At 45.1% G+C, this 13,505-nt stretch overlaps 4 protein-coding genes across 4 annotated transcripts; 1 reads left to right on the top strand and 3 right to left on the bottom strand.

The window, feature by feature from the left end:
• Window positions 1-209: 209 nt before the first annotated feature.
• Window positions 210-5,440, bottom strand: V8C40DRAFT_281662 (ankyrin repeat-containing domain protein; the record flags this gene model as incomplete). The annotated part of the gene is made up of 5 exons (XM_083221650.1): window positions 4,135-5,440; window positions 3,124-3,967; window positions 1,755-3,072; window positions 637-1,655; window positions 210-579 (listed from the first exon to the last, which is right to left on the bottom strand). Exons 1-5 carry the CDS (start codon window positions 5,192-5,194, stop codon window positions 210-212), a joined length of 4,611 nt encoding a protein of 1,536 aa, XP_083069769.1. The 5' UTR covers window positions 5,195-5,440.
• A 1,165-nt stretch (window positions 5,441-6,605) lies between these two features.
• On the bottom strand, window positions 6,606-8,475 carry V8C40DRAFT_281660 (ankyrin repeat domain-containing protein; the record flags this gene model as incomplete). Its single annotated transcript, XM_083221649.1, has 2 exons — window positions 6,606-6,697; window positions 6,732-8,475. The coding sequence occupies 2 exons, from the start codon at window positions 8,473-8,475 to the stop codon at window positions 6,606-6,608; spliced, it is 1,836 nt and encodes a 611-aa protein (XP_083069768.1).
• A 1,261-nt stretch (window positions 8,476-9,736) lies between these two features.
• Window positions 9,737-10,609, top strand: V8C40DRAFT_281659 (prion-inhibition and propagation domain-containing protein; the record flags this gene model as incomplete). Its single annotated transcript, XM_083221648.1, has 1 exon — window positions 9,737-10,609. One exon carries the CDS (start codon window positions 9,737-9,739, stop codon window positions 10,607-10,609), a length of 873 nt encoding a protein of 290 aa, XP_083069767.1.
• Window positions 10,610-10,968: 359 nt separating this feature from the next.
• V8C40DRAFT_268956 (PAP2 superfamily-domain-containing protein) lies at window positions 10,969-12,153 on the bottom strand (the record flags this gene model as incomplete). The annotated part of the gene is made up of 3 exons (XM_083220016.1): window positions 10,969-11,710; window positions 11,795-12,056; window positions 12,120-12,153. 3 exons carry the CDS (start codon window positions 12,151-12,153, stop codon window positions 10,969-10,971), a joined length of 1,038 nt encoding a protein of 345 aa, XP_083069766.1.
• Window positions 12,154-13,505: the final 1,352 nt, after the last annotated feature.

Here is a 13,505-nt window from a genome sequence, read left to right as displayed (position 1 = left end):
AATTATTACTTAACCGGTGGTTTTTTAATATACCTTTCATATTTTCTTTTTTTCTCAAAGTTTTTTATTGGTGTCCACCCCAAATATTTAATATTTCCCCCCCCCCCCCCCCCCCTTTTTTTTTTTTTTTCTTCATTTGGCCTCTAATGAGTCACAATCTCAAACACTGTATACATAGTCTATTTTTGAAAGAATATGATAGACTCTACTCAAGATTCATCCGTTCCACTTGCGTTATAATCCTCACTTGCACTGTAGTCTTCATTTGAGCTGTGCTCCTCATTTGAGCTGTATCCTCCATATGAGCCGGTATAGAATGAGCATTCTTCATCTGAGCTGCAGTCTTCACTTGAGCTGGTATTGAAAGAGTAGTCTGGTACAGGAAAGATGATGCTTTTACGTTCATAGCTTTCGAACATCTCGGAATCAACAAGAGGTCTTTCTTGTGTTTGATTTTGGTCCTTTTCATTTTGTTTGTCCTTGTACGATTTCAAAATCGCGACAGTCTTGCTATTTCCCTCTTGGGATGCAATTTCAAGTGGATTTAGGCCATCTGAATCCACGTCATTGATATCCAACCTGCCAGATTCCAATAGCAATTCAACGACTTCACTTTCATCAGCATAGCTGGCCCACATCAATGCCGTCCTTTGTTTTGCGTGATCTCTCGCATAAAGATCAACCCCTTCTGTATTTAACAGATATTTCACAACGTCCTTTCTCCCCTTTACAGCGGCTAGAGTGAAGCAAGTGAGGCCGTGCAGATCACTCTCATTCACATCGAATTTCCCCATTTTTAACAGGGTTCTGAGGTCTTCCAAATGTCCGGCATGAGCAACCCACAGTAGTGCTGTTCTCCCATACTTATGATCTTTTGCATCGAAATCGATATTACTCACGTCAAGAAGCAACCGAAAAATATCAGAGCGGTAAGATGGCCGGAACCATATAACTCGAGAGGAGAAGTATTCCGCCGCTAACATAAGTGGCGTCAGACCGAAATGATCTTTAGCATTGATATCAAATCTTCCTGTATCAAGACATAGTTTGACAATGTTCATATGCCTGCGGTAGATAGCGATAGATAATAGGTTTCTACCATGCTTATCTTCCAAGTCAAGGTCGATACCTGGAGTATCAAACAGGAGCCTTACTATCTTCTTGTGGCCACGCCTCACAGCCATATGTAGGGGTGTGAGGCCCCGCTGATCTTTTATGTTAACACCGGCGATTCCAGTGTCAAGGAGAAGCTTAACAAGACTTTCTGGATCCTCGAAACGATCAACCGCCAACAATAGTGCTGTTCTGCCCTCTTTGTCACGTCCATCAACAGTAACAGTTGCGGTTTTGAGAAGGAGTCCTACAATTTCCTCATTCCCTTGTGAAGCAGCAATCATCAACGGTGTGTCTCCATTGCTATCTCTGGAATTCAAATCAAATCTTCCACTATTGATTAGTAGTCGACAAATATTCACACGCCCGAGCCAGACAGCCATGGATAATGCGGTCCTTGCATACGAATCCTTGGCTTCCATATCAGCATCGGTTTCCATTTTGTCAAGTAATAATTGAACAAGGCTTTCATGGCCAAGATGCACAGCCAGGATTAATGGTGATTTCCCCTCGTTCAGGCTGTTTGGGCCATATTTTCCAGACTTGTTGTTTGTTTTCCGATGCCAGTCCCTCTTCGGCCGGGAGAAAGTGTCCGGTTTCGAAAAGTCCAGTTCCGCGTATGCTTTTAGTTTCTTCAATACTTTCGGTTTCCTAAATGCTTTCGATTCCATCTCGCGATACGGTTGTTTCCAGATAACGGTGTCTAAGTACTTATGACCGGCACCATTATCCCAAAAGAAAGGACCCTGGCTGTTTGTAGTTTGGACATTGATATTGACATGTCCCTCTTTGAGAAGCATATTCATGATAATTTCCTGCTGCATAACAATAGCGCCTAGTAGAGCTGAAGAGTGTGCCTCACAAATCATTTCTTCATCGGAACTTTGTGCGTCTAGCAGCAGTCGGACAACATCGGCATGCCCACCTACAACAGCGTACCACAAGGCAGTCTTTTGTCTCCCGCACTTGGACACAATATTTGTCTTCCCAGTGTCTAGTAACATCTTGACAGCCGCAGTATGGCCCCTCCGAGCAAGGCATATAAGTGGTGTATACCCTGACGGCCGTGCCATTACGTTAACATCAACATCTCCATGACTGAGCAATGTTTCCATAACCGTGAGATGACCGGACTTTGCAGCCAAGAAGAATGGTGTGCGGTTGCAATGGTCATATATATCTATGCTGTCATACTCTTTGAGCAGCATCTTCACAATTTCAGTCCATCCCGACTCTGCAGCGACGTGAAGACCAGTAATGCCGGACGGATTCACCGGTTTCGTTAGGCGGTCCTCCACTGGTTTGACATCTAGGAATTGAAATGCTTGAATAAAGGCGTGGAAATTCGTAGTTTTTGCCAGGAAAGCTGCGTGGCTTGGGCTGAAATTGGATACATTGACGTGATGATTCCAATTTCTAACAGTGTATCGGTAAAATTTAAATGAATCTATCCTTCTCTTCAGATCCTCAAGATTGTGGCACCATCCGCTTTTGAAAGCAGAACAAGAGAGGTAAGAAGTGCAAACCTCTGCAACATAGTTTTCTGCATTAGGGAGCCATATCCTTTTTGTTCTTTCAAAGAATTCTTGCGTTGTGTAATGGACCAGTCGGATGATGTCACTCTCGTGGTCAATAGCGACCAATCCGACAGTCGTTGACACAATTTTCTCAACCAGTGGAACATTGTCTTCGTCAAAATCAGCTTCTCCGACTTCCACGCCGAGGGCATGCTGGAGCTCAGCTACAGAAAGCGGCCTCCTTGCATGTGTAATCCAAGATAGAACAGATATAGCCAGCTTGCTTCGACGCGGAGTTTGCTGGTTGATACGGTCCATGGCGGCGTTATATGCATCGTCATAAGCGTCAGAACCAGTACGAAACCCCTCTAAGGTCTTTGCAACATCCTTTTTCGATATGCAGTCTGTTAACCGATCAAGATGGAGTTGCGCTAATAAGAACCTAATAAGGAGTTAATGATTGAAAGCCATGTATCAACATAGTGATACGTACATTCCATTAGCTGCACGGCAAATAACAACTTTGATCTCTTCCTGTAAGTCGTTGCTTTCATCGGTGTCGGGGGAGGGTAGTAGCTTGGGTAGGCGACTATCTATATACCTTCTGATATCGAATTCGGTAGCTCTAATCTCTAGGCGGAGAGTAGATTCGAAGATATCAGATATTTCAGGAATATTTCTTGATGTTGTAAAGAGCTTTAGATCAAAGTTCCTGGCACAAGCAATAAGTTCCGAAACAAGAATTTCCCTACAGTCATCTGTGGTCGCACACTCATCAAGTGCATCAATGACAATGAAGACTTTCGAGAACAGTTTCACAACCTCTTGAAATGCCTCGAGAATATCCTCCCATGATGGACGTGTATTTCTTTTAACGTGCGTCTTATGAAGACGTCTCACGCTATCGGGGAGAGTAGGCTGCTGCCTGGCTATCTGCCTCAGCAGAGATAAAAAGACGGCATGAGGAGTCTGCTCGCTGTTTCTGTTGAAATTGAAGTAAATATAGGATATAGCGATGTTCGAGGTATTGCCGAGATGCTTGTGCAAATAATCGATCACGGTAGCAGCCATGACTGTTTTTCCTGCTCCAGGAATACCTGGGCAGAAGAGCACCTGCTTGTCATTTGATTCAATGAATTCCTTAAATTCGACTGATTCGAGAAGCCACAGCCCAGTGCCTGGCTGCCACCGTTTTAGAACATCGGAATGTACAGTCCCGTACTCAACCGGGCTCAGCCACTTAAGGATGTCTTCGTCTTCTTTTTTATGCGTGTGAGCCGTAGCTTGTTCCAGGTATTCTATTGCACGTCCGGTTTCAATTTTAATGTCGGTTAAAACTAGTACCAATAGTTAGAAGACAGGAGGGAGCAGTTTATTCAGATTCGAAACATAAAATGCTCAACTAATTGCAGCTTCTTCATGAAGAATTCAAATTGATGATTGACATTTTGATGTTCATGATTAAACAGAAAGAAAGGCTTTGGCAAATAGATTTATGGCTTACTGGCTGTAATAGGGTCCATTTGCTTCACGTCCACGGCAGGGACCACTAGCAAAAGCTCTTTCGCAAAGGCTGCAGCAACGGCAGCAGCATAATTCTGCCAATTCTTGCTCTTATGTGAGTCCGCATAATCACATATGCCTCTTACCACAAGGCACGGGAAGTCATTCATTAGCCCCGCGGCCTCCATCTCAACACAGAGGATCTTATTGTCGAACGCCTTATCGAGCTCATTCCTGAACTGAGAATCCTTGATGACCATGTTACCAGATGCAATAAGTCCGTAATGAACACGCGGTTCCCTCCTTGGCTTCCTCTTCCGTGCTTTTGTTTTGTCGCAAAACTTGCAATGTTCGGCCTCCTCTTCTTCCTCCTCCTCTTCTGTTTCAGTATCGAAAGCTTGAGTTTCCTCGGGCGAAGATTTGTCAAGCAGACTTTCTGTAGATGGACCCTCTATATGTGGACAGTCGTCTGCAAATAAGATATCGCGGAGAGATCCCGACTGAGTGTATCTTTTGTCCAACTCTGGCCATTTGGCTTCCATGGTAGCAAGAAGAGTCGGTATTTGAGATCCCGTCATAGCTCTCTTTGTTCCCAGCTTTGATAAAGATGTGAGTAGTGAAGTTGGAGGGTTGTTGAGAGATCCAGTGCGTTTGATTCTGCTCCCTTGCTCAACCTTGCCAATATCCCACTGTATCACTCCAGGAAAGCCGTCGCCGGGCTTGCTGATGACGACATCTCCTAACCGGATGTTATTGTTTGGATTGCCACCGCCGATTCCAACCATTAGACCAAATCTGACAGATGGAAAGGTAGATGCCATCCATGTCGCGGCGGTTGCGGCGGCGTTAGTACCGTATTTTCCCTCTGGTAAGCATGCAATCACTATATTGTGTTCCTCAATAGATCCAAGAGTATATGCATTTGGATCCTTGGGTGGATTCGGCAGATCGTCATGTAATTCATCCAACATGCCAGTGGCCGCTGTTTGTTCCTTGGACAGGGCGCAAATCCATCCAATTGTGTAGTCGCGGTGCGAACGCTCCTTAGATGATGTGGCCATGTTGAGACTGTTAAAAATGGTGAATAGGTCAAAGCTGTAGAAACTTCATATGATTGATAACTTGAAGTCTGATATCTACGATCGTTAGAAGAAAAGAACGGATCTTTCCAGTCCTAGTCCACTCTTCTTCTGTTCTTCCCTTCTTTCTCTCTTTCTTCTTTCGCCCAAGAGGCGGGAAAAAAACTCAAAGGCTCGACAGCAAGTATAAAGACAGAGAAAGACTACGCAATTCAAGAGCAGTATCGTCTGATTTAGTATGCGTAAAATTGATCTCAAAATTCATCGCAAATTTAGCAGCAAACTCCAACTAGGGAGGTTGGATCAAGATATACTCTCAACAATTTAATTGACGGCAATGACGGCAAGGTCTCTAAACGATTCTTTGTCCGGAGACTCAACGTATTTAGGCAGCAGCTCCAAAAACTATTGCTTACAATTGTGTAGGAGGAGTGGAGTAATCAATTGCTGTTCCTCGAATAGAGATCCTGACACTTCCCCAGACCAGTGTTCAAAATCACCTTGATTACCCGTACTACGCTTAGCGTTTCTGGTAATGGAAGCTTGATATTCATCTTTAGATCGGCAATTCGGCAATAACAAAAAGTCCCACGTATGTATACGTGTACATAGCACCCACTTGAACCGACTTGTAACTAGGCCCTAGAGTAAGACTGATAGAATGTGTCTCGCTTAACAACTAGGGCTACGACTCGGCGAAGACTTGTATATTATGACAGAGGGAGCGTGATTGGCATTTAAATGGTCAGTTGGTTGAGAAACTGCATTAAACGTAATAATGAAGATGATTGCCGTCAATATGTCTCTACTGGGGCGCACCTGATCCCTGAAAACTCGAGCCTAGCGACACATCATGACAATCTTCAAGACACGTAAACGTAAGATTCAAAACTTACTGAAGAGCCACATTCTACCTTCAAGTTCTCTGTCTCAGTTGGTATAGATTCGGCCAATCTACTGGTTTCGCTTTTTGAAGCCTCAGAGAGCAATAGAGCAGTCTTCTCATACGCTGTCCTATTCCACCATCTTAATTGGTGCTCCTCTGTCCGACCCGCTGCTGTCAAATCCATTGGAGTATTCCCTTGTCGGTTAACCGAGTTGGCATCAGCGCCATACTGGAGAAGAATCTTCGTCGCTGGCCAATTTCCCTGCATCGCCGCGATATGTAAAGCTGTGTTTCCATCAACGCTAGAGATGGCTTTGACATCTGCGCCTCCTTCAAGTAGGAGTTTCACCATGGCACTAGCGCTTGAGATGTTGCTTAAGTGAAGCCATACATTAAGCCATGCATCGCGTCCACTCGCATCGTCAGGGTGTAGTAGTTGAGCTACAAGATGGAGAGCTGTCTCTCCTCGGTGCGTTAGAGCGTTTACATCGACATTCTCGTATCCGATCAGCTGCCACACTGTCGTAAAGTGACCTTGAGTAGCAGCGTAGTGCAAGGCCGTCCATCCTCCCTCATCTCTTTCATTGATTCCGACCCCCCTCATTCGATTGATAAACAGAAAATCTTCTAGACTTCCACAAAGAGTCGCATAATCCAAGGCATTTCGTTTGATGCGGCTACTTATACTCTGATCCGCCCCTGCTTGAGCCAGCACTCTGTAGATTCTGTTAAGACCCAATATGACTGCAAGCTGGAGGGGGGTGATCATCTCTGATAAGTGTCTGTACTTGATGCTGTGATATCCCATCAATATGATAGTTGATCCGTCAATATGAGTTTCTTCTGGAGTTGCTCGATATTCCGCACAATTCGCTTTTGCATTCAAGTCGGGAACCACCCTGGCAAGCCATGTCACCATATCTAGATATCCTCCTCCAGTGGCGAGATGTAAAAGGGTCTCTTTGGTGTCTTCGTCTGTCCATCCAAGATCGCCTCTGTTTGCAACTAATACCTTTGTCACTGCAGTATGACTAGAGCCAACTGCAATAGAGAGCGCTGTTTCACCGTTAGAGCTTCGTGAATTGACATCCACGCCTTTTTTAAGCAAATGACTGGCAGACTCAACGCACCCTCCCGATGCTGCACCAAAGAGCATAGTTTCTGGTTGTCTGTTGTCCCTTTTCCTCTGTCCACTTAAGAAATCGTTATCGTTGGCAATGTTAATTAAAAACTCAGCGTTTCTCTGAAGAATAGGTATCTTCAAGAAAGCATTAGCTCCTCTGGCTAACAATAGAACGCCAATCTTATCCCATCCGGCATATAGTGCCCGGGAAAGCGGACTTCTCCCCCGATTATCCAACTTGTCAATGAGAGCGCCCTTGTTTAGTAATAAGCATACCACGTTCTGATGCCCAAATCTGGCCGCTAGATGCAAGGCTGACCCTCCATTAGCCTCGTCTATGGCATCTACCTCGGCTCCTCGTTCGATCAAAACTCGGCATACTTCAACATGCCCCCTCGCCGCGGCTCCCTGAAGAACTGTTAAAGTTAGAGAAGGAAGTTTGAAGTCATAACGGCTCCAGACCTCCGGATTTTGAGGTAGCAACAGCTGCGTAGCATCTAAGCCGTAGTCCCCAATTCTGCATCTGACGTTGACATCAGCGTGCTTACTTATAAGGGCCTGCACGCCTTCAACATGGCCAGCCTTTGCAAAATGAAAGAGCCAGAAATCGCGTAACAAGGGCAAATTGTTTATAGTGCGACAAGATTGAACAAAAGCTGCGCATAATGAAAGTCTGTGCTCACCCCTCAGGTCCTGCACCTCATCAAAAGCGAAGTTGAAAAACCCATACCGCCTTTGGTAAATGTGGTGAAGTCCATGGGGAATGAGTGTATTCCGATGATCTCTCAATAAGAATGATGCGCCTTGGCGAAAGTCTCGCATGCTTAGGTATTGCCAACAAGTACCTATCACGTCTATGCCGGCTGCTTCAGCGTTAACCCTATACTTCGGAGGGCAATCTGCCTCAACAAGAAAGTCCTTTGCGGTGCGGTGAATAAGATTAAGTGTATCATTGACTGGATCATAGTAAAGTAAGTGACCGCATGCCTTGAAGCCATCTTTAAATTGCTCGAGATATTCGGCCGGAGGAACTGTGTCCATTTGCCAACCTTCATGAGCGAGAACCTGTGCTGTAGCCATCTCGGTGACGTTCATCGGCCGTTTCGACATAACCGTCCACCGAAGAATGAATGCCGCATCTTCTACATTCTCGTCATCGATGGCATCGAGAAATCTTTTGTATATCCCAGGCAGGTTGGAAGGAAGATCCTTCAATTTTCTCGCGGCGGCTTTTGAAGTCTTAGTCGCGAACATGTCTTTGAAAACAAGACTGGCCCAGAGGAATGTTCCTCCCGCGTGATTTTTTACCTTATATCCTATCTCATCAATCAAGCTTTCTGGAAATGTCTTCCTCTTTTCCTTTAATTCTGCAAGTCTGCTGTTTATAAAAGCTGCTAGGTCGGTGTTAATTTGCCCAGAATCGACACGAAGATGTCGACCCACTATTCCGGCTGTTCTTCAATGTCATCGTCGGATCGTGCCGTGATCAAAACTTTGATGTTCCCTGATGCTGGGATTCCAGCAATTAAACCGGACAAAGTTGTGCGGGAAGCTTCATCGCACTCGTCTAGGGCGTCGATGATGATATAAATATTCTTGCCATCACACTTCTGTATTAGTTTGAGAAAAACTTCCCATAGTCCATCTAAGTTGTTGACAAGTGATGATCTTTCGTGACGGTGCTGGTATGCCGTTTTAATCCATTGAAAAAGATGCGGCTGTTTCTTTAACAACTGATGTAAGATGCATCGAATGATACCCACAGCACTATTCCTCGGCCCATCGCCCTTATAATCGCAGAAGTGATGGATCAATATAATTGATGGCTGCGAGGCTACTTGCTTCTCCAAATTCTCAATCAAGAAGCATGCGATGGCTGTCTTCCCTATGCCGGGAGCACCAATGAGCCAGAGAATCTGAAGCGCGTTTTCGCCCCGCCAACGATCATACTCGTTTCTAGACAATATCCATTCACACGTCCCAGCAACTCTTTTCCCGTTGAGTCTGATAGTCTTTGCTAGATCGGCGGGGGCGTCGATTAAAAACAATGAGGCAAGGAATTCCTCGAGATCGTTCGCTTCATTGACGCGTCGGATTAGCCACGCTCGCGGCAACGCAGATATAAATCATACCTTCAGTCTGATTAATATAAGTATTACCTAGCTGTACGTTGGCTGCGTGAATATCGATGCCTTTGTATACGTTACCCGCCATAGTAAGTCCTATAGATATGAGGCTAGGAGGAGCACGTTGAACAATATAACGGAGTAGGCAGTGCGGGAGAGGATCAGAAGGCAAAAGGAACAACCTCAGGATTTTGGGACGAAGGATTTGGGAGACAGGGGCTTGCCAATCAAGATTGTTCCTTTCTCAGCTGCAGCTACTCGGTCAGATGACTGTAGGCAGGATGCCAACCTTGAAAGATGAAGGCTTCAGCCGCAATCTGCCTTGTACGGCCAACACTTGGCCCCCACCGTTACCGCTTCCAAAGCACAAGCGGTCATCGATATCAACAATGTCGGAACTCTTTGGAATAGTTTCTGGAACCATCCAGATACCGACTGCCTTCTCGGCATGTGTTGAAGTCTTCGACTATGTCCAGCTGAGCCGTCGTTTTGGCAAGGACTTTCAGACGAATCAACTCAGACTCACGCTACTGAAGCTCAGACTCTCACGCTGGGGTGCTGCTCTCGATATTTACAACGACCCTCAGCTTGAGAATTCTTTAGCAACGAAGGACGACCTTGAGACCGCGAAAGACACCTTGCTCCAGATCCTCTTGCTCTTCGAGGACAGTAAGACGATCTCGGACAAATACAGGTTGAAAGCGGGGAAGAACGAAACAGTCGAGGGCCAGCATCCAAACACAGACTTAATGGAAGATACGGCAATTACTTCGGTGAATAATAAGATGAACGCTCTGGCAACCAAGCGTAGGAAAGGTACAAGCGTCTTGAAACTGGCTACTTGGTCAATGCATCACAACAAGGCAGTCTCGAGGCTTGTGGAAGACATATCTGGGCTCATTGAATCGCTTGAGCAGCTCTTCCCACCTCAGTCTACCATACAATCTCATCTTGTAGAGCGCGAAGTCTCGGAAGCACAAGATGAACGAGAAAAGGCAGCTCTAGCGACCTCAGCTCAAGGTATAGATCAAGTACTCTTTGCTGCTGCGGGCCAAAGCGTTGTGCACCAATACAGGAACATCTCGATAGAGGCGAGTGAAGTCGGAACTATCTTGAATGGAAACACATTCAGTTATGACTATAGTGGAGCTACACATACTGGCCGAGCTCATATGTACGATGGCATTTCCATCAAGGGCACGAAGTTGAGGGTTCACAATGGTGACCAACATGGCAGCAACGATTTCTTTAACCTTAATTAATTAAACAAGTCTTTGTTTGGCATTTCAAGGCTACATAATTTGTGATTCAGACATGCGTATAGGTAGCAATGATCTGAATCAAATAGTAGACAGTTCCTATTTATAAAGATCCGACGCGAAATACGACCGTATCTCATCTTTGGTATACTACGTGTACAGATGATAAGTTGGAGGCTTGATCCCAATGCTACGGTTTGTAACGTTGTAGCATGCTTGATTGGTATTTATTTCCATCTTGTCAAGAGAATACTGCTTGCGCAGAAAATACTCCTTGTCAAACAAATATGCCTTGTCAAAACGAGCACAATGCATTTCCTCATTGCATATATACGACCCTCCTCATAATCCTGTATCAAACATCATCTCTCAACCTCTCTACGAGCTTCACCTCCAAAACTCCAATCCATCCGCTCAATCACCGGCGAAAACACCCACTCTTGCACCCCCTCCAACACCAAAATCGCCCTATTCCACCGCCACCCCAACAGTGGTATAATCGCACCAACAACAATATCCAACACAAAGTGATTCGCCGTCGCAACAACCGTCACAAACATCGCCACCGGCCACAGCGGCGCCAAAACACGCATCAACATATGTGGACTAAACCTCGCCAAACACACTGCGAACAGGACTGATGTTCCGAAATGTAGACTCGGCATCGCGGCAATCGTCAGTCGGAACCGGTTGTGAGTCCATACGGAGCCAGTTTTGCCTTCGTGGAGAATATCTATGAAGCCATATTCCGGGGGAAGCATTCGCGGAGGATAACATCTCCAGAGAGAAATAATAATAAAGGCGATGAAATTGTCCATTGCGATTGTTCGGCGTATACGTCTGAATAATGGAGGCGGTAGGAAAGTGTAAATATACACAATGAAGACGACGCCAATGATGATGTGCGAATGATAAATGTGTCTCAAAAGAGGCATAATGTAAGCATGCTTCGTAAGAATGTACTCTTGAAAGGCCTGCTCAAAGTCGATATGAAGAAACTGCTCAATCGCAAGCAACTGCAAAGCATGCTGTTTCGCAACGAGATAAATCTGCGGATAAGGCGCAATAGCCCGCGCCGTAAAAGCGCGACTAAGCTGATACACCCTAAACACACCAAATAAGTCAGCATCACCCGTCCAAACCTCAATATTCCACACCAGGGCTACAAATAGAAGACGAGAAACGAACCAATATGTAAGTAACCAGTACCATATCTCGCTCAAAAACGGAAACGTCCCATAAATCCACGACAACACCCTGAAGACGAGCGAGTTCGAGCTGCCCTTATTGCTGCTGCTCCCTCCTTTTCGATGTGAAGCTGATGACGCATCGTCAGTCTTCTTCTCGGCGGAAATGTAGTCAGGTATGGATTCTAGATCACGTTGGTATCGTTGAGGCTTGAGTCGGCGGCGGTTTATGAGCGTTCCGGCTGTGAAAGCGAGTGCGATTGCTGTTTATTTCTCCTCGTCAGAAAACAAGTTTCTTGGTCGTTCAGTCAATGGGGAGGATTTACACGCTGGTTCAATAACATTCTTAAATAGTCCCATATTGACATAGTAAAGCAATACCAACTATGCTTCACCAATGATCTTTTCCCTTTTAGTAGCCACTTCAAATTCAATTCAAAAGGGGAGAAGAGGGAGAAAGAAAGGGAGAAAAGAAAACGTCATCCCGCGAATCTGAGATATCATGCAAGTATATATACGAAACCACATCAAAAACATCAGGACATTTTACGAAAAAAGTAAGATATATGACGACACCACACCTCATCACCTCCCCAACTCTAAATCATCTCAGCCCTTCTTTACCTTTTACCCCTTGCCATATCTCGGCACCCACGGAAGCTTCTACCTAGTATCTCCTAACCGACCGGAGAAATTAAGCTCCAAGATCACACATCCTCGACAACACCTCAGCAAGATTCCCGAGAACGAAACTGTATTTTGATCACTCCATAAAGAGAATCGAATCTCATCTAGTCAGCATTCAGCATTCAAGATACTAGAAACAAAGTCGCCAATGACGTACGATACCATCGCCACATAAGAACTCGCGTCTAGAAAAGAGTCCGACAAGTCCTTCCGGCAGTCCGAAATAGTCCAGAAACAAATGTAACTGTGGCTTCCACATGACACGCCCTTGACAAGAGCAACAGAATGTGCGTGACGTGAGGAATTACGTATGCGGCACAACACTTTTGACTTTTGTAGGTGCGGATAGATAAGACAACGGTGTGCAGCCATTTTATGAAACTATAAATGATTACATGATATATAGGTAGACAGACATCAGGCACGCGACACTTTATGTCCCTCTCTATAGACTTTAATAAACACGAGGAAATCACCGGAAACTCAATCAGATGAGAAAATAAAAGTATTACATCGTGACTAATTTTTCTACATGAAAAACATATAAACCGACATCAAATAAAAAAGGGCAAACGAAAAAAGTAAACCCCGAAAATAAAGAAACCTCCACTCCCATTCAACTCTGCCCTCCTCCCATCGCATCCAAACATGTCGGCGCGCGTGCAGATTTGCAAACTAACTTTTTGGTATCATTGTCCCCTTCCTCTCCCTTGAACAAATTTCGTCAATGCGAAAAAGCTTTCCTAAGACTGCTCGACATTGGCATTCCCGCGCCTCTCCTCGCAAAAGAGACTTGGGGAGCATGTATCCAGCAGCAAGGACAAAAGGCAGCAAAAATAGAGAATAGATGAACCGTTGATAGCTGAGGGAAAAACAAAACAAAACCGAATATGTCCATCACGCCTAGACTTGATAGTCCGCAAATGTGCAAGTTGTGCAGCGCAAAAAATGCATATGCTCTCTCATCCCTCCCAATATACACCGAATCGTCAAGTGCGCAAAATTTTGTCTTTGCAGTCATGTCT

Source organism: Trichoderma camerunense, assembly GCF_050948025.1.
Source record: "Trichoderma camerunense strain CBS 138272 chromosome Unknown V8C40scaffold_17, whole genome shotgun sequence".
In the NCBI taxonomy this organism is placed as follows: Eukaryota; Fungi; Ascomycota; class Sordariomycetes; order Hypocreales; family Hypocreaceae; genus Trichoderma; species Trichoderma camerunense.
Note: the sequence above shows the minus strand (reverse complement) of the source record. Positions and strands in the feature narration are given on the sequence as shown.